The sequence below is a fragment of the Boleophthalmus pectinirostris genome, unplaced genomic scaffold, assembly GCF_026225935.1.
Source record: "Boleophthalmus pectinirostris isolate CB_2022bp ecotype Guang Dong unplaced genomic scaffold, ASM2622593v1 HiC_scaffold_1, whole genome shotgun sequence".
Lineage (NCBI taxonomy): Eukaryota > Metazoa > Chordata > Actinopteri > Gobiiformes > Gobiidae > Boleophthalmus > Boleophthalmus pectinirostris.
Genome location: NW_026570970.1, coordinates 12,171,333 through 12,192,963, shown reverse-complemented (window position 1 = coordinate 12,192,963; position 21,631 = coordinate 12,171,333). Strand labels below are relative to the sequence as shown.

General features: G+C 38.8%; 1 protein-coding gene across 1 annotated transcript in view; it reads right to left on the bottom strand.

The window, feature by feature from the left end:
- LOC110163939 (potassium voltage-gated channel subfamily H member 7) overlaps positions 1-21,631 on the bottom strand; it is a 167,697-nt gene that overhangs the window by 73,992 nt on the left and 72,074 nt on the right. The window contains exons 4-5 of the mRNA XM_055151197.1: positions 7,797-8,026; positions 6,899-7,118 (exon numbers count right to left, since the gene is read on the bottom strand). Coding sequence (XP_055007172.1) covers positions 6,899-7,118; positions 7,797-8,026 — 450 coding nt within the window. The remainder of the gene's footprint in view (positions 1-6,898; positions 7,119-7,796; positions 8,027-21,631) is intronic.

Here is a 21,631-nt window from a genome sequence, read left to right as displayed (position 1 = left end):
TGTTGCTGTAAAGCCACAAGAACAACAAAGTGCGAGCTCAGTCTGTTTGTCTTCTGCACCTCTCGCTTAACAAACGGGATTTTGCTTTGATGGCGCTCCACATACAAAATGTTTGCTGCAAACTCAGGATGATTTCTTGGGCAGCCAAAGGTTTCCTTTTTGGTCCTTCCTGTGTATCAATACTGCCCATCGTCTTCGCCTTTTACTATTTTTCAATTCCGTTGGGAAGGGAAACAGTTTGAACGGAGGTTTGCAGTCACACAGATCTGATTCCATTTTGCAGTTATGAAGTTCGCAAACTTCCGAAATCCGTTTTCCCACTGCTCGGACATCCAACAACCACACAATTACGATGTCAAAATCCCAAAACTAAAATTTGACAATATCAGAACCAGAAACAAAAGCGATATGGTTCCAAAGACTTGAAAAGATCAGATTTTACAAGACGCATCCTACGTACTGGGAAATCAAACATGGCAATTTGATGCTCGCTTTTTCGGAAGACCCTTCCCAGTATGCATTGCGCGATGACCAGAAGTTCGAAATTCAGGATTGCATGTATTGCTTGTCCATCTACAGCTCAAATGTTAACATAATGTAAACATATATGTAGGCCTGCCATGTTATTTACTGTTATAAAAATTTGCATTCATTTAAGTTACACAATACAGTTTTCTATATTGCTAAAATGTCATTGGTCATCTCCTTATCTTTTTCTGAAGCTGTATATCACACTTCAAATTACTTTAATGTAACAGAACTATGTATTTGAACAATATGCATTGTCTTTGAACCCTAAAAATATTCTGACATTGATTATGTACATTATTATAACACGTTTTAGCACATCTGCATCCTAAAGATAAACATTTATAGCATAACCAACCAAAACCAACCTACCAAAATCATTACCAGGCATTTCATTTTATCTCTAACTTGCCTGAAAATGCACAAACCCCGATCTCCACCGTTGCACACTGCTATATGTGATGTAACCATGCAGTCACATGACAGTGTAATTTTCATGCAGTGATTTTGAAAAACAACAGGCTTATCTCCTTCAATCATGCACAAGGGGCTCTTTGCACACACAGTAACTACAGTGGACTTAACAATATCAGCATTCTCCCTAATTAAGAACAGTAAGTCCACTTAGGCCATGCACACACAATGGACTGTGACAACACTGATTGCCCGGCTTGAATAACATGCTCCAAAAGAGAGATTATAATGTTACCTCTGACATTGTCTAATGACGGCAATTGGAAAGAAAAAAAGCAAGTCAATAAAAGTACAAAAACATCATGTAAAAGATTCCAAAGTAGATTAAAGATGCACTGTGTAACTTTTCTGGTGAAGGTTCTCCCTTGCTCGTCTTCATGGAGATGTTACTGCATGGAACAGTCACATTAAAAACATTTCTACCTCAGGCTTGAACTTTCTTGTAATCAGTAAAAGTAGTGTCCAGCTCTATGGAGAGGCGAGTCCTCTCACTGTGTTTTTCAAGGTATAAGAACATCTATAATGAAATAAATGCTAAATAGATGTGTTTAATGTCCTACTGTGTAACATTCCAGACAAACATCTCCATTGTCACAAGTCGCGAGTTCCAGATCCGCTAGAACAATTACACAGTGATCTACCTACCTGATCCAAATAGTTAAAGTACAAGAAAATATTTGGGGAAAATACATTTCACTTCTGTAGCCACAGATGCCCTGCCCTGTAAACCCGAACAATTAAGCTGTAATTTAAAAAATTTAGGTAACTTTTTTTTAAGTTTATAGACTGTTTTGAATTCATGGAAATAAATAAAAACATGAGAAAGTATCACACAAAATATTTAATTACATTTAGTAACAATAATTTTACATTCCTTGAAATATTTTATTATGGGTATTTAAAAAAAATGTATTGATACTAAAGATTTTTAGGTGATACTTATATTATTCATATTTTTAATTAATTAATTAAATAATTAATGTATTTTTTTTTTTAGACAAATACATATGTGGTTTCATTTAATTAGAAGTCTCAAAAAAAAAGTTCATGGCCGAAGTGAAACTGTCTGAAAGCTTCACTGCGCTTTTATCAGCTCGTTTCTGTTGCTTTTTCCTCCATTTGTTTGCAGTCACAAGAGCCTGTCCTTGTGGCAAAGGATCTATACTCAAAATATCTTTCAAATCGGGGGCTTTGAATGCACATGTAGGAACATCACTCTTGGATTTTTAGGTTTGAACTCCACAGTCATAGGCCCAAACGTTAAAAAAGTTAGGCAACCATTTACTTACTTAAAAAAAAAAAAAAAATTGCTTAAATAAAAAAATAAAAAAATGTTCTAACAAATATGCATATACTATACTTAATAAAAAGTGGAAAACATTTTAAATTTCAATGTTTTTATTCATTGCTAACAGAATACAAATTAAAAAATAGATTTGCTCCATTTCAATGGATAGAATGAACTGTAAAGAGGCACAAACACTTTTCCCCGATAAGTGACGCTTCTCTAACCCCCACCAAGCACTAATTCATACACTACATAGGCATTTTAGGTGTTGGTGTCTTGCCCAAGGACACAGTGGCTGCCTTTGGGTTATGGCCGAACATTAAATAGATCTGAAAATTTAGAAAAAAGAAAGGTTTGAATATTTCGAAACCTTACTTATAGACCAACCTACAGTCTGTTCTTATAGTATTTTGTATTGTATTTTTTGTTTGTATTTGTATCATCTATTATTTTTTGTCCTGTTTCCTTGTCTCTTATCTGAAAAAAATTAAAAAATAACTTATATCTGGATATTTTACTCACGTATCCTTGTTTCAAAAAGGTGAAAAACACAAAACTACACCATTTTGTCACTGATTCCATTATTAATCGGGGAGTAAATGCTTACAAGCTCACCTTACCTGACTCCCTTTCTCCATTTGCACGTTTAACCTTTTAAGAGTTTATTTATGCGCCCTCGCCATTTCTGAAATTACTTGTACAACAGAACGAACGTGCCCGATAATTGGAAATATGGTAATACGATACGCCACTAAATAAAAAAACTTATTGATGGTAATTAAATTCTTAGTGCTGGTTAATATTGTATGAGGTTGACACTTGACAGGTCTAAACGAAGTCTGAACCGGGGACAAAGCAGAGAAAGGTGATACTAGCGGTGAGGTGAGCTAAGGATCAGGGCACCGGTCTGGCCAACGCAGGTATGTGGGAGTTACGAAAAAGATTAATACGATAATTAAGACCCACTGTTTAATATTTGATGGAGGCTTGTTTAACACCTGGTATTATGAGTGGATAGTGTGTTGTTTACTTAGTACGTGACAGCAATTTGAGCTTTGTGAGCTTTTTTCACATAACAAGGCTGTCGTACTTACTTCTGGTAAGACTAAAATTAATTGAAAATCAGATACTAGTCAATAATAAAACTAGTATCGAAACTAGACACTCATTTGAGCAGGAATCGGTACTAAAAAAAAATCACATTCATGGTACAGATATCCTTTCCTGAATAGCTTTAGAATGATCTTGAGCTGTATCAATGAGAGGTTTTTAAATGATCATCGTGGTATTGGAATTGGTATTGAGCAGAAGTGGGGACTTTGACCTGGGACCTGGACTCGAATCAGACTTGAGTCACTATTTTTAGGATTTGAGACTTGACTTGATAAAACAGACAAAGATCTGGGACTCGACTCAGACTTGAGCCCTGTAACTTGAGAAGACTTGATGCTTCTCCTAAAAATATATATGTTTTTAGAAAATACTTTTCTCTTTACAGTTGATAAACGCGGTGCTTAAATTTACTGGGACATTTCTATTTGTTACTTTGGATGTAACTGAAGTACTGTGATGTGGTATCCTCAAATGTACTACAGTAATATACAGAACAATACAGTAAAACAGAGGAAACTACAAAGAACATGATCCTTCCATTTCAGTGCAGAATACATGACAAAATAAATGGATCGTAATTAATAATAATAATAATTTGTTCTGACTGTAATGATTCACACTTAGATCTAGTCAAGACTTTAAAAAAGAAAAAAATAGCATTTCTACAACTCTTATATAACTTCTCATATATAAATATACCATGACTTTAAATACGATTTAGTTTAAAATTCATATAACTTGCAAAAATCTAAGCTATATTTGGTACTTTTTTGGTTTATAGACTTGGTTTAAAGACTTGAAGCTCAAAGCAGACGACTTGGACTTGACTTGGACTTACAGGCCAGTGACTCGAGACTCGACTTGGACTTGCCTGTCTTTGACTTGGGACTTGACTCGGACTTGAGGTCAAAAACTTGAGACTTACTTGCAAAACAATAACTTGGTCCCACCTCTGGACTATTGATTATCGAGTGTATTCCTTAGTATTGAAATTGAGTTCGAAATTTTAGTATGATGGCGACACTACTCAAACACCCTCAAACCAGTACCTTCAGAACAGAAATGACTTCAGGAGGAAACATCTCAATTTCAAAAACTGTGTCCAAATAACAACCTTTGAAACCTTTTCTAGATTGGATTTGGTATTGATCTTAGCTGTAGAGCCTAAAGGTGCATTGTGTAACTTTTCTGGCGGAGGGCCCTTCAAATACTTTTCTCCTTGGAGATGTTATTGCTTTGTCTGGAATGTTCCACAGTATGGGATTAAACCTTTTAATCTTCATGGAAACCAAAAGCAGACCAAGTTACAGGTCAGATCTGTGGAGAGGCGACCCCGCACACAGTCAGAATTAGTATCATTAAGAAGTTGCCAATACATACCTCCATACACAGGCCATGATACGGTACATATCTCGATACAGTGCACTTTTGGTTCGTTATGATATATTTCAAATCAATTCTTTGCGGTTCAATAAAAAATAAAGGCTAAATCATGGGGGTGATACTAAAAGTCTTTGTTAAAACACTTCTTGTGCAAAGTTCATATGAAACCCAAACATTTTAATCATCAAAACAGTGAATATGTCAAATGTGTTGCATAAATGAGTTTCCTTCCTCTGAACAAGCAACAAAACTGTAGCTCTGTAACAAAATAATTTAGTAAAATACACCAAAAACTACTCTTGCCGATATATTGATACAGCAGCCCACGATATAGATACTGTATCATCACATTAAACGATACGATATATCGATATTTCAATATTTTTGCACACCCCTAGTCAGAATGCCTGTTTTTCTAGGTTTTTTTGAGCTATAAAATAATAAATGTAACGTAGAGCTGTTTATTGTCATACTGTGGAACATTCCAGGCAGAGCAATGACATATCCATAGAAACAAGAAGGTGATGGTCCCTCAAACAAAAAGTTACAGAGTGCACTTACTTAGTTGTCTAAAACATAAGTCTAAAACAAAAATGCTGTAATTTTGTCTGTAATTTGATGAAAACTATCTGTTTCTATCTGTTGCAGTCAAATCAATTAAAATTTAACTTCATAAATTAATGTGTGACTTTTTCCTAAATTTTCGGAACTGCGTACTTGGTTGCTCTATAATTGCACCATAATTATACGTCCAGTCTCTCTCTTTGGATAGCCCTGCAGAGCCGAGCCTGCAGTAACACATGGCACTGATGACTAGACCCTGGCTCATCCCATCTGCCGTGACCCAGACCTGAGACCCCAGCCTCACCCCGAATCCTCACACTCAACTGCTCCCCTTCTGTCGGACTTTGGAACGACTGTTGTTACGATTACCAGCCGAGAACTGAACCAACTCTTACACGGATACATATTTAGCCACCAAAAATGCAGGTTTGGTCTGGTCTTGTACGGTGGAAAAAAGGAGTCCCACTGAAATAACTGAACAAATTTAAGCCATGTTTATTTCTCCTCAAGTTCTGTTCTTTTTGATGGTTAATCTTTCCCAGACTTTCGGTGCACTGACAGACATGAGCTCATTCATTTGGATCTGACTCACCCCTCACTCTTTTTGTCCCTCTTTCTCTCTCTGTGCGTCTTTACAGCAGTCGCCCTGTGAGAGTCGTGAGCAGAACGGGGCAGAGGCACACACACAAACACACACAAACACACACCCAAACACACACACAAACACCTCCTCAGACTCCTGTCTTCAGCAGAAATGAGACTGAAGAAGGAAACTTCACAAACGCCAGTGAGAAAAAAAAAAATGAATCTGAAACCGAGTCCTGCACAATAATGACATATTTTTGACAGCAGAGTTGCATCTAAATTCGTATTCGTACTGATGAAAGTGTAATCATAAATTTTCATTTCGTGATTGTAATTCTTGATTTCATAACTTTTCAATTCATATTCTGATGGATAAAATACACATAATACATTTTATGTATGACTACACTCATTCGAGAGTATACGAATATTTATTTTATGCTCAACTACAAACAAATATGCATGAATTTCTCAAATATGTACAGATTTCTATCCTATGCACACAAATATTTCTGAAAGCTTTCTTACTCCACACTAATGCCTGTTCAAACCGTGTATTCAATCCTGATCAAGCGTCACGTTGTTCGTTGAGAAGCACATTGAGAAAAATTAAGTACTTCAGAATGCTTTTACTGTGTGATTTGTGATTTATCACCGGCAGAGGTGGGTAAAGTGTGGAATGTTAACCGGGTCCAGGTTTAGCTTTGATATAATCACGGGTTAACGGGTGGGCATGGTGCTGTACTGTGCAGGTGCGGCCGGGTGCAGGTCTCCAAAAATGGACCCATGCAAGCCTCCGATCTGAAACTCATTTGACTTTTTAAATTCTAACAAAACATTTCTTGATTTTTTCCCCCAAATATTTCTTGTATATAATAATGCGTCTTTAAAAGTGTATAACCATTGGTCAATATTATTACATGCCTATTAAAAAACACATTATGTTTAGTGATTCCCTCATACCTTCACTGGTGTGTCTGTCTCTGAGCACTGCGTTCTTGGAGTTACAGCTGTATCCTTCGATCTCGTGCACAGACGAGGCTCTCCTCATGCTGCTGATGCTTCCTCTGGGAAATGTGTTGGACAGAGACGTGGACGACTGGTGCGGCTCGGCCTGGTACAGTTTGTCCCACAGGAGTTTAGGCGAGGAATGGTCCACTGGCTCAGGACCCCCTATACTGGCCTGAGAGAGAAGAGGATATGATAACTAATGTTTGTGTTGGAATTATTGTGAGAAAAAACATCACAACAGTTATTGAAACTTACCAACAACACTGAAATCCTTCATTGTCTTTCATTACCACTGTTTAATACATTAATATTACTATATAACATCTTTTTAAAGTCTTTCTGTAGATTAAGATTAAGAGTAGTTTAAATGAAAATTTGTTTGTAACATAGGTTGTGCTCATATTATAGAATTTGAGAGGAAGCCCGGGGCCCATACAACACTATGGGCAATTTAATCTTTAAACATCCACAAATGTCAGACCTTTTAATTATTATTAGTTTGAGATCGACTTCACAAACTTTCCACATTAATCTTGTGGTTTAAGATTAATGGCACCATCAAATTTGCAATCTTCAACACCAAATTTCACTGCAGAGTTATGAGCTGTCTCCCAACTACCAAATATAGTGAAGTTAGAAGGACATCCCACAATTATTTAGGGGTATTTCATCCCTTCTGACCACAGGAGGGCAGCCCCTTCCCTTCGCATACACGTAGTGAACACTTAGTCATCCGGGGTTCATCGAACCATAGTTACATTTATAACATTTGTTTTAGTTTTTCTGATTGTATTGTAATGTGGATAATCATGGTCAGTGTTTAAGTGAATACTCGTCTGTACATGTTCACCTGTGAGGAGTGGTGGCTGGAGCTGATGAGGGCGTGGGTGTCGTTGGCCTCCATGGGGCTGCAGATGCTCTTGGTGGGGGAGGGGAAGCTCTGGAGGGCCAGGCAGTCGTCCGTGTCTTTGGGAGAGTCCACCACCATCACAGCGTCCGGGTCCTCCTGTGGTAGAGACTGCTTATTGGTGTTCATCAGGCTCAGAGCCGCCTGGCGGAATCGAAAGAATCGGCTCCTCCCTGGGTGTTAGAAGACACAAATATTACAGTTAGTAAAATTACATTTCTGGTGTTCAGCAGTATGACATTACATTTTTCTGTCTCCATGGATATAAGCAGGTGGTTAAGTTACAGGTGAGGTCTGTGGAGGGACGAGTCCTCTCATAGTGAGAGTGCATTTTAAAGGTATTTTAAAGAAATGAAAACACCCACAATTAAATAATTGCTGGAAAGATGAATGAATTTTGGTAACACTTTATTTTAGGCTGCACTTATAAATATCTAACTGCCCACTAATTAGCATAGTTGTAAATGTTAATTTGTCATTAATTAGTATTTATTCAGCCCTTATTAATATCCAATTCCCAATAAGCTTATTCTGCTATTAGTTAAACATTTACAAACACTTTCCTATTAGTACACTCCTTATTACTGCTTATTAGTATAATACTAGGCCATTTTTGTATATAAATTATGATTCTGATAAGCTTTTGGCGCAAATAAGTAAAACCTACATTTCTTGTGCTACTAGTCCTTAACAACACCCTTATTACCAAAAGACTATGTTAATAAGTGCACTCGAAAATACAGTGTTACTGAACTTTCCAGGCAAAGGATTGACATCTCCATGGAGAGCAGCAGTTGGTGGACCCCCAACCAGAAAAGTTTGTCTTCTTCATAATAGTAGGTTAGGTTTACACAATACTGTATATGAGAAGTGGGAAAGTGGCACTAACTGAAGATTATAAGGTTTGATTGGTTGTAAATTCAGTTGCATTAAATTTCAGCGTAAGATCAATCTGTATTTATTTCTGCAAATTTATGAAAACATACTTAAAACATAAAAAAAAAATAACTAGAGTGTATTTATAATACTGTACCTGAAAGCTGGTACAGTAAAAACTATTTTTAAAACTCTTGTTCTAAATTGGAACACAACAGTACCTAACTGTAATATTCAGGGCCTGATCATTTGGGGAATCTGTTTCATATTGTAATACGCCAAATAGAGCAGCCCATATTCTTATTTCTCACTTAATTGGTCTCTGTGGGGATAAGCACACTTCATCTTACTTTTGATATAAAGCCTAAAATTCTTATGTAACTGCACAGGAACACATGCAATACTACAAGAAATGTGTCCCATCAAAAGTCCAAGTACTTCCTGGTGCTTCATGGGACAAACGGAGCATTGTGGAAAGCGAGATTGCGTTAAATGTGCACTGTGTAACTTTTCTAGTGGAGGATTTGTCGAGATGTTATTGCTCTGGTAAAAAAAAAATGTACGCCAATAAACTTTGTGTATTACTTTTGTTTTTTTTTCAATTCTGATGTTTCTATGTCTCAAAAAACTTGCATTTTTATAGTGGGCAGCGTCGCCTTTCCACAGTTCTGACTTGTAACGTGACTTTGTGGCGTTTCCCACATGTCACCTTTAAAACTGATATGTTTAATGCCATACTGTGGAAAATTTCAGACCATAAAATAACATCATCATGGAGACGAGCAAGTGTAGACCCTCACGAGCCCAAAATTGGGAATAAAATCAGAGCTAGACCATGAAGTAGGACTAAACCAAGTCTACATCTGAACCAGAACAGAAGAATACTGACTTTTAAACGTCAAAGTAACAGATTTGCAAAAAAATAAAATAATAAAATAGATAAAAAATTGAAAAAGTACAAAAACTTCAACTGATTGTCCCTTACTAATAATAAAACACAAAAATAGTCTTAATTAACAAGGGCTTTATTCTCCACATTGCTGACCTGAGATTAAATTGCGCTGTGTGGATGAATAAGGCAACAACAGTGATTTTGTCTTCACTTTTTCATTCACTTGTCAAACCTAAATCCACTTGGTTTGTTTATTTCCCATTTTTCTCGGGCACCATCTGTTCACATGCTCCAAAAACACGAGTGTCAGGTGCAGCTACAATTCACTGGATGTTGAAAAATGCACATGTTTTGCTACAGCTGACATTCACTCATTTTCTTTTGTTTCGTTCATCAGCTCATTTTTTCTTAAAGGTCCTATATCACGCAAAACTGACTCTTGTGAAGTTTAAGCCGTGTTATAATGTTGTTACCTCTTCAAAAACAAACCTGGAGCTGTGTTTTGTTTCATTCACACATGTTTGAGTAACCCTGGATTATTAGTCTGAATCCATAAAGATCAAAATGCTCTGTTCCACCTTGTGATGTCATGAAGCTTAGTAGAGTTTGGTAATTCAAGGGCTGATCTCATCCAAATGATTCCACTGGAGAAGGTAAAGACAGTATACTTTAGTCCTGGTTTAGTCCTTGTTTAAACTTAGTTTAGACCTGGTTTGACCTGTTTTTAGTCCTGATTTTAATCCTGTTTTAGACTTGGTTTTAGTCTGGTTTAAACCTGCTTTCGACCTGGTTTGAGTCCTGGTTTAGACCTGGATTAGACGTGGATTAGGCCTGATTTAGACCTGGTTTTAGTCCTGATTTAGACCCGGTTTTAGTCCTGATTTAGACCTGGTTTTAGTTCTGGTTTTAGTCCTAGTTTAGACCTGGATTAGAAGTGGATTAGACCTGGATTAGACCTGATTTAGACCTGGTTTAGACCTGATTTTAATCCTGGTTTAGACCTGGTTTTAGTCCTGATTTAGACCTGGTTTTAGTCCTGATTTAGACCTGGTTTAGACCTGGTTTTAGTCCTGATTTAGACCTGGTTTTAGTCCTGATTTAGACCTGGTTTAGACCTGATTTTAATCCTGATTTAGTCCTGATTTTAGTCCTGGTTTAGACCTGGTTTAGACCTGGTTTAGTCCTGGTTTAGTCCTGGTTTAAACCAGGTGTACACCAAATCTGTTTTTTCATTTTGGTTTTGGAGACAAAAAATGAAGCAAACAGTTGTTTTTTCATTTTCTTAATTTTGGTTTTATTTAGAAAAACGAATGAACGAATGATACACAGATTACACACTTTATTTATCCCAAAAGAAATTCACTTTTCAGGCAGCACAATAATACACAATAATAAGATCAGTAATTCAATCATTTTTATTGAAAAAAAAAACTACAGGTCTAAAGCACTCTGTTTTTGAAGTTTGTTTTATATACTAGTAAACAACGAATTTGTAACAATCCTCAGTATCCATCGATCTGAACTCCATGGACAGCTGAATTTATAGGTATCAGTTCTTTACAGTGAGTGCAACACTGAAGGCTCAATCTTTACACTAAAGCTATCACAGTATATTTACAACACTCGTTTCCTTCTACATGCTAAGATGCTCTGTCAGCAACACGTGTTCTGTCTCCCAACGCACCCAGCGGTCCGCAACATACGCACCCTTTCAACTCACTGTCCATACCGCTCTACTCATACCACAACTTCAAAAACATGAATTAGTTATAGCTACAATGCTACGTGTCCATTAACAATAGAGCTAGAGTGACCTGAGGTTCACTTGTGACACCACAGGCCCGGTTCAGCAGCCTCCTTATATAATGTCAGGGCCATCTGTTCATGTTGTCGGGGCAAAAGTGCTGATGTTACAACCCGATGACAACAAAGGCCCAAGCACTCAACAAGTCTCCCACATGGAGCCTGCTGACACCCGAAGGGGACAGAGAGAGGACAGGCCCACCGCTATGACGAGGACTCTGAGGAAGGCAGCGGTGGAAGAAGTTTTCAGTTTTGTTACTTAAGTAAAACTGCAGATAATGGAGAAATTAAAAATCTGAATCAGAATACTCTATCAGTGAAGAGCTGTGAAGCCATGACGTCAAACTCAAGCGTCTGTCTGGGTCCCTTTTGTGGTACAGCAGAACAGTAACCAAAGTGATCGAGATGGATGTAGACGAAGACAGACATGTGTTGGCAACGATTCCTGAGTTCGAGGATTTAAAGCACAGAGAACAAAGAGAATGGTGAATTTTATCAAGGGGAAAGATGTTATTGCCCTTCTTCCTATGGGATTTGGTGCATTACATATGTCACGGCCAAATAGCAGTGATTGGTGAAATAAAAAAAAAGTACCCGCCTACTGTCAAGGGAATGAATCCTAATGCTGCGAGGTCAGACGGTCTCCACGAAGTGAAACCGGCTGATGAATGAGGCTAGTAATGTTCCACAATATGGGAATAAACTTTTATAAGATACATTTATTCAGTTATGGGTGTTTTTATTGTTCAAAAATGCCTTTAAAAACATGATTTCTCACTGTGAGTGCTGTCGCCTCTTCACAGATCTCACCTGTAAATTGGCTTGGTTGCAACTCCTGCTTGTCTCTATGGAGATTGCAAAATTTAGGCTATGTTTATATGATGACGGTCTGGACAGAAGATGCAAAAGTGGCATCACGTCTTCACTTTTTATTCTGCGTTTAGACAAGCGTTTTCGGGAGGAAATCTGTGCGACTACGGTGACGTAAACGCATATGCCACATAAGCAGATCTGACCAGAGTTTTGCATCTTGGGCAGTGTAGACGGAAACGATACGGTGGAGTGTATTCAACTTTTCCACTCTGGAGGGTGGTTTCAGATTTTTGTGTTTTTAAGCCCCTGAAACGCCGTCACCGTCTAAACGAAAGGCACATGCGATAGAACATTTTGTCCTTTCTCTTGCTTTCTTGTGTAAACAGGCCCTCAATGCTACTTTGGAAAATTCCAGGCAAAGCAATAATGTCTCCATGGAAACAGGCAACTGGCCAGCCCTCGACCAAAAAAGTTACACAACGCACCTTAAAATATTAAACTACCTGTTTAAAAATTTACTGAGTAAAAAGTAAAAGTATTTTTGTGCATTTTGAGATCTAATAAAGTTTCAGATGTAGTGATTTTGATACAGATTTGTGCTGAACAGAAACAACTGAATCATTTGTTTTTCTAGCTGTTTTTATTTATATATATATTTTGCTCAAGCTACAAATCTGTAAAAAATGGATGCCTCAGCCTTTCAGCAGGCCTTAATGATAAAAAAGTACTTTTACTTTTCAGTCCTGTTAAGTACAGATAACTACAGTACTTTATTACTTTTACTTAAACCACTGGAGGTAGTACAAAAATTCAGAAACTAAAACTTGTACTGAAACTAGATAATGTCAGGTAGTGCAGTATAAAACGGGTTTTAATGAATCCAAAAGACTTGCAAAACACAGAAACATCCACAGAACAGAAAGACAATCTGACAAATGGGGGAAGACAAGACACAGACTAAAAAGGGGAGCTAATGGGACACAGGTGCAGCACATAAGGGCGGGGCAGTAATCAAAGGCGGGAACACAAGAGGGAGGAAGTAAACTGCAACAGAAAACAGGGTAAGTAATAACAAAATAAAAGGGAACCCTGGCGAGCCCTTGACCAAGTGCGACGGCAGCGACGAATAAGAGCTTGGGCAGAGGGCACATCAACCTCTCGTTCCAGGGCTGGGAACAGAGGCGGCTGATAGCCAAAAACACATTTGAACTGGGACAACCCTATGGATGTGTTAGGCAGAGTATTGTGAGCATATTCGAGCCATACCAACACCTTACTCCATGAGGAAGGATTCTGAGAGGTAAGACAGCGCAGTCCCGTCTCTAGAACCTGATTCACTCGTTCAGTCTGTCCATTGGTTTGGGGATGGTGACCAGAAGACAGGCTCACAGTGGCTCCAAGAAGATGGCAGAAGGCTTTCCAGAACTGGGCAACGAACTGTGGACCCCAGTCAGAAAGCACATTCCTAGGAAAACCAAACACTCGACAGATGTGGGTTAGGAGTGCCTCAGCTGTCTCCTTGGCAGTAGGCATCTTAGGCAATGGAATGAATCTGACCATTTTAGAAAATCTGTCAACAACGGTGAGTACAGTGGTATTACCATCAGAGCTGGGCAATCCAGTAACAAAATCCAAAGAAATGTCCGACCAAGGACGACGAGGTACCGGCAGAGGGTGCAGGAGTCCAGAGGCAGGGGAAGTGGAGGACTTGTTGCGGCAACACACATCACAGGCTGCAACAAATTCTGTTATGTCCCTTTTCATTTTAGGCCACCAAAACCTCTTTCTGGCTCTGAATAGAGTTCTTTGCACACCAGGATGGCAGGAGACGAGAGAGGAATGTGCCCACACGATTACCTCTCCTCGGAGCTCAGGGGGAACGAACAGACGATTAGGTGGTACGTTCAGAGGAACTTCAACATTACGCAAGGCCTCTCTGACTCTGCTCTCGATGCTCCAAGAGATAGTGCAAACAAAACAGGAGCTAGGCAGAATAGGAGCGCTGGACTCTGGGAGAATACCTCGAACAGAGAGTCTCGACAAAGAGTCAGGCTTAAGATTCTTGGATCCAGGGCGATAAGAGACAGTAAAGTTGAATCGTGAAAAGAAAAATGCCCACCGTGCTTGCCTTGGGTTCAGTCTTTTCGCTGACTTGAGATATTCCAGGTTCTTATGGTCTCCACTCCTCCAATGCCACCTTTATAGCCAGAAGCTCTCGGTCCCCAATATCATAGTTGCACTCTGAAGAAGAAAGTTTCTTGGACAGAAATGCACAGGGATGCAACTTATTGTCTCTGACTGACCTCTGTGACAAAACTGCTCCAATGCCCACATCCGATGCATCAACCTCAACCACGAACTGCCGTGAGGGATCCGGAAGAGTCAACACAGGCGCTGATGTGAACAAAGTTTTCAACTTTTGGAAGGACTCCTCTGCTTGAGTGGACCAGGAGAACTGAAACTTAGAAGAGGTAAGTGCATGCAAGGGTGCGGCAATGGAGCTGAAGTTCTTTATAAACTTGCGGTAACAATTGGCAAAGCCCAAGAAACGCTGAACATCCTTACGGCAGGAGGGCGTGGGCCAGTCCTTGACTGCTTGGACCTTGCCAGGGTCCATCTTCAGCTCTCCCTGGCTAACCACCATGCCTAAAAATGACACTGAGACGACATGAAACTCGCACTTTTCTGCTTTAACATACAATTGATTGTCCAGGAGTCTCTTCAGCACCTGTTTTACATGGGAAACATGAGATTCTACGTCAGGGGAGAAGATGAGAATGTCGTCTAAATAAACAAACACAAACTTATTTAACATGTCCCTTAGAACGTCATTGACCAGAGCCTGGAACACAGCAGGTGCATTAGTCAGGCCAAAGGGCATTACTAAATATTCATAGTGGCCACTAGGGGTGTTAAAGGCAGTCTTGGTTGGTTCATTCTGTCAAGTCTAGCGCAGAAGTTTGCTGGTTTCCAACAATCTCCTTGAGTTGATTGTCGTGCTTCCCCAGTAATTGACCTTGATTGGAGACAGCTTGGAACAAAGGATCTGAGTCTGTTGGGTCCATGTTTTGGCCAGATTGTTCTGTCAGGTAGTACGAAGATTGGCTCCAAAAGACCCAGAGTCGAAGCAGTATAAAACGGGTTTTAATGAATCCAAAAGACTTGCAAAACACAGAAACATCCACAGAACAGAAAGACAATCTGACAAATGGGGGAAGACAAGACACAGACTAAAAAGGGGAGCTAATGGGACACAGGTGCAGCACATAAGGGCGGGGCAGTAATCAAAGGCGGGAACACAAGAGGGAGGAAGTAAACTGCAAAAGAAAACAGGGTAAGTAATAATAAAATAAAAGGGAACAAACAGGACATGACAGATAATCATTTGAGCGAGTATCAATACAAAAAAAGTCACATTCACAGGACAGAAATGAACCTTTCCTGAATAACTTTAGAACGATCTTGAGCTGTATCAGTAAGTATAAGAACATACAGACTTGTACATGAACCCACTGTGGAACCTGCCTGGACCACTGAAAGATTACAACATCTTGGGGTAATACAAAAGAAAATACTATTTAATGTTGAAAATCAGTGTTTTTATTATTGTGGTATCAGAATCAGTATTGAGCATCAAGTCTATTCCTTAGTATAATCAAGACATTTTGGTATTGTGATTAAATTCAAACACGTATGCATAAAGCAATTACTAATGTGTGTGTGCTGGCATCGTCTTAGGAGAAGGTCATTTATTTTAACTGTGGTAGGGCAGAACAGTTAATTAAAATCAAATCAAAATGGCTGTTTCAAGAGTCGTAATCAGCAACTTCCAAAAGCTGTAATTATTTGTGTAATGTAATGTCCAGCAGAGATCAAAATATCCTGTAGACATGGGGTTGTGTTATAAAACTGGCTAATTCTAGTTTAGACCTCTGCAAGTTCCTGTGATTAATCATGATTAATCGCATGTTATATGCAAAACCAATTCATGAATTCAAAAGTAGCGTATAGTGCACTTTTATTGGAATTGTAAATGAAAGTGCTGTACATCTGTTGTGCAAACAGCGTTTCTTTATACAGGAGCAGGGCACTAATCTGTAAAGTCCATGTTTATACTTCTTCCTTTGGAGAATCTCACTCGAAAAAAGAACCAGTTTCATTTCAGTTTGTCAATTCCTAGAATTTGACTTAATGAATTCCATTCAAAAGTAAAGTGCATGTGATCAGCAGCAAAATAAAGTATTTAGTGTAAATCTCAACAAAAAAAAAAATCAAATCAAACCAAATACAAAACTTTCAGTGCAGTTTGTCAATTCCTAGAACTTTTTATTTTTTTACTTTTCTGAACAAAGCAAGTTGCTAAGGCATACAAGAATATTATTATTATTATTATTAAGAATGTGATCGCTGGCACCGAATTCTCACAGAAGAAAAGTGAGATCGGGGGTGGGGGGGTTGTGACAAAGAGCGATCGGACCCCGAAAGCACTTGGTGCCCAACGCGTTGGTCTCACGTGGTCAGCCAAAGCTCCACTTGTTTCACTGAATGATTTGCCAGCATCAACAGAGAGTACTGCATTTAGGTGATATTTGAATAATGCTCTGTAAAGCGTCTTTGGGGACAGAAAATGTCTGTGAAAAGCACTATAATAAATAAATAAATAAATAAAGCTATTTCAGACTCGTGAAACTTCTACGATAAGACAATTCAAAGTTGCAGTGTTACAAATGACTTTTGCTGTCGACTGCGCCATCTGGAAGAAAATGAAAATGTCCATGTAAAATTTCCTCACCCTTCTCCATGTTTGTTTATTGCATTTTCTTTCTCTCTGTTTTCTGTGAGCGCCGCAGCAATGAGCAACAATCTAGACTCACTCACAATGGACTTTTTCCAAAATAAAAGCCAGTGAGCAACAGATGTTTACAATATAAAAAAATAAAAATAAAAACTGCTTTAAGGGACGAAAAATAATTGTCGGCGATAATAAATTAATTAGTTAAAGCAAAATTAAGGCATTAATGTGCCGGACTCTAATTAGTTTAGAAGAAAATGTTAATTGTAAGTTGCTTTAAAGATACCCTATGTAACTTTACAGGTGGTAGGTCCAGTTGTCTCCGTGGAGATGTGGGGCTTGCTTTGTCCTTAATGTTCCACAGTATGGCATTAAACACATTCATTTCCAAGTTACGGGTCAGATCTGTGGAAAGTGTAAGTCAAATGTATATGTATGTTTTTTGAAGTGAAATCAAAACACGTGTAATTAAATAAATGCTAGACAAAAATGTTTAATGCCGTACTTTTAAAGCAATAACATCTCCATGGAGACACCACCACGACCTACAAACACACAGTGCACCTTTGATTCGTAGCTGTTGTCTTCTTTCATGAGGACTATATTTTTACAGGTACTCATCCCCAGATAGGTCACAGGTTATAAATAGAGAATTATTTCGTATTGACCAGGTACCAAATATAGCTCCATTGTTATGATCAGATCCATCTTCTACTTTTGGCCATTAAATTAAGGCTACTCACGTCTGTCAATTCCCCGCTGCTTCCATCTCCTCAGCCCCACTCTTCCCCAGACACAGGAGGATCATTTGCAAACCAATCCATCCCCTGTAACGACAGCTGCCATGGTAACCAGATAATCAATAGAGTATCGGCCGCATGTGTCAGAGCTCATAAGGCACAGATTGACTGGTGTCGAAGGTTAAGCACTGACTCGAAGAGCTTTGGTAGAATCCACTCCGACGAAATGGACAGGAGTTAAAATACTTGGATTCAGAATGTTAAATCGTTTTTGCTTTCTTTGGAATGTTCCACGGTATGACATTATTGTATTACAAATGTCCATTGAGACTAGCAGATGACAAGTAATTCAAACATTTCTACACTTTTTACACATAGTAAATATAAGGTATGATTAAAGGTGCATTGTGTAACTTTTCTGGATGAGGGTCCGTCAAATGCTTTTCTCCATGGAGCTGTGTGGTATTAAACCTTTCTATCTTCATGGCAGGGGTGTAGTGGGCATGGAACGCGGGGGTACGCTGTCCACCCACTTCTGACGTGAGATATAAAAAAAAACAAACAAATATAAAATAGCTACAACTTAAATGTCAAACCGGAGCTACTGGCAACGGTGAAAACAAACTGCACAGGCTCATTTGCAGTGCTGGACATGAGGGAACCAGGACTGAACCAGGACTAATCTAGGTCGAAACCAGGTCTAAACCAGGTCTAAACCAGGTCTAAACCAGGACTAAACCATAACTAAACCAGGACTGAGTGTCTGGACGGGTTTGCAGGGGCACCCGTGTAGACCACCGGGTGACTGCAGGAGAAAGGACCAGCGAAGAGCTCCACGCCCCACAAGGTTAAATGCTGCTGTCGCCCGATCGCGCTTTGCAGACACCTCCCTCTGTGGGCTCGGGGTTCTCTCCTGGTTTAGACCTGGTTTAGTTCTGATTTAGACCTGGTTTAGTTCTGGTTTAGTCCTGGTTTATTTCTGGTTTAGACCTTGTTTCAGTCCTGTTTTAGTCCTGGATCAGTCCTGTTTTAGTCCTGTTTTAGTCCTGGTTTAGTCCTGGTTTAGTCCTGGTTTCAGTCCTGGTTTGGTCCTGTTTTAGTCCTGGTTTAGTCTTGGTTCAGTCCTGTTTTAGTCCTGATTTAATTCTGTTTTAGTCCTGGTTCAGTACTGGTTCAGTCCTGGTTTAGTCTTGCTTCAGAAATGTTTTAGTCCTGGTTCAGTCCTGGTTTAGTCTTGGTTCAGTCCTGTTTTAGTCCTGATTTAATTCTGTTTTAGTCCTGGTTCAGTACTGGTTCAGTCCTGGTTTAGTCTTGCTTCAGAAATGTTTTATTCCTGGTTCAGTCCTGTTTTAGTCCTGGTTCAGTCCTGGTTTAGTCCTGGTTCAGTCCTGGTTTAGTCTTGGTTCAGTCCTGTTTTAGTCCTGTTTTAATTCTGTTTTAGTCCTGGTTCAGTCCTGGTTTAGTCTTGGTTCAGTCCTGTTTTAGTCCTGGTTCAGTCCTGGTTTAGTCTTGGTTCACTCCTGTTTTAGTCCTGTTTTAATTCTGTTTTAGTCCTGGTTCAGTCCTGTTTTTGTCCTGTTTTAGTCCTGGTTCATGTGTTGTAGTCTATGATTTATGTTCTGTAGGTGATTATGAATGACGTTAATGTTAATAACATGATCTGCATCATTTTGGGTTAAAAAACAAACAAAACATTTATTACATCATATATAAAATATAACCAATTTTTACTGTACTGGGACCTTTATGTACTGAAAGTGAGTTTTTGTTTATTTATTTATTTATTAATAAAAAGACAATCTATCCTCTGTGTGTATCATCTTCATCTTGTATGTCAAATTGAGTAAATGGCTTTTGGGGTGGAGGTGGATGACACGTTTAATGTCACACTGTGGAACATTCCAGGAAAAGCAATGACATCTCCATAGAAACAAGCAGGTGACGGACCCCCAACCAAAAAGTTACATAGTGTGCCTTTAAATAACTATAAAAGAACACGCATTTTCAAAATCCGTAAAACAAGATAAAAATTCTGAATTCAAGTTGTTTTTTATTTGTCACGAAATCCAGTTTTTGCAGTGTACAGTGAGCGCCAAGTATTTTCTTACCACTCAGAAGTTGACAGCTAGAACGTCACTTTCCTCTGGCGCAAATACAAGCCCAAAAATAACTCAACTAGCCCAATTAGCGCTGGGGCAAAAACGGAACTTAAAGTGGAAGTTTTGGGGACGTAGTGTATGGGATATAAATAGCTGAACATAAAGTCAAGCGTGGATTTTCTGCAGCGTAATCTATCATTAGCGAGTGTGATGGTAGCCGCGGGGCATGTTCGCGGTGGGACTGGGTGTCTGCTCCTCTGGCAGTTCTGGAGAGGGATTACTCACCTCCAGCTCAGACGCCATGACACCTGCGAGCTCATGGACCACTGTCAGCTCTGAGCTATAATTAGTCCCTCAATGTCCAAGCAGCGGCGGATCACATCAAAATGCACTGAAGGTTTTCTAGCGGGATGTTTACGCTAGAGCCGCAGAGATGTTGTGTAAACTTATAACTTTATCAAGAATTACAAAACAAAAAATAAAATAATATATACTGGATACTTTCACATTCAAGTATCACATTATCTGTTGGAAGTCATTATTCTTGGGAAGTGCTGTCTTTCTATTTTTGCTACTTATAATTTATTATTACCATTTATATTTTTTGATTTTTGTTATTATAATATTATGATGTGTGAGCTCCAAATTATTTTTCTTGTGGATTAATAAAGTTTGGCGACGTCTATGGTGTCAAAATCACAATAAAACATGCATTCAGGCGTATTGTATTATTTCGTAGTAGAAGTATTTCATAGTATTTCAAAGTATTTTGTGTAGATATTAACTGCGAGCAAGCAAATTATTTCTGCATGTGAGGAGAAATCTGTGATCTGCGCAGAAAACAACCACCACTAAGGGGCAGACGCACCATCGAAAAGACAATGAGCTTTCTCGAAGTTGTCTTCTGTTCGCTCATGTGCGAGGTGGATTTCTGAATCCGTGTATCGTTCGTTCATTCGTTTTTCAAAATAAAACAATAAAAACAATAAGAAAACAAAAGGAAATAAAGCACATACAAGCACAAAATAGAGGTAAAACATTGTACCCTAAATGTGTTTTTTGGTACATGTATTATTTCTAGTACGAATAAGAAATTTCAAACTTGATTTTGAATTTAAGGAATAGACTCCACGCCTGATTCATCAGCCGGTTTCAATTTGTAGAAACTGTCTGACATCACAGCATTAGGATTCGTTCGCTCGACAGTAGGTGGGTACTTTTTTCATTTAACCAATCGCTGCTATTTGGTCGTGACGTATGTAATGCACCGCTAACGGGGCTAACTGGTATATTAAGCTTTTCCCAAATTCTGTAGGAAGAAGGAAAATAACGTCTTTCCCACTGGTAAAATTCAACAAACATTCTCTATGTTCCAGCTTTAAATCCTCGATCTCGCCAATCGTTGCAAACACAGAATATACGGCTTTTCGCAGTTTGGTTGGTGCCCAAACTCGCACTTCCGGTGTTTTTGATCCCTGACCTAGTCACTGGAGAGAAATTAAATTGAGCGGAGGCACTAGGTGGCGCCAGCCTGGCTATAGACTCCATACCATGATGATTTTAAAAAAAAAAAAAAAATTAAAACACTATTTAGTTGGACAATAGAATTCCATTGAAACATTAATTCATAGCACTTTCGTTTATATTATTTTGTGGTCTTATATCTGTGTAATCCCACATTCATCCGCATAGGTTCCAGAGTGGTTCATGGGCATATACTAGTCTATGTGCTCTTATTTCTGTCATCTGAATGTGACATTTTT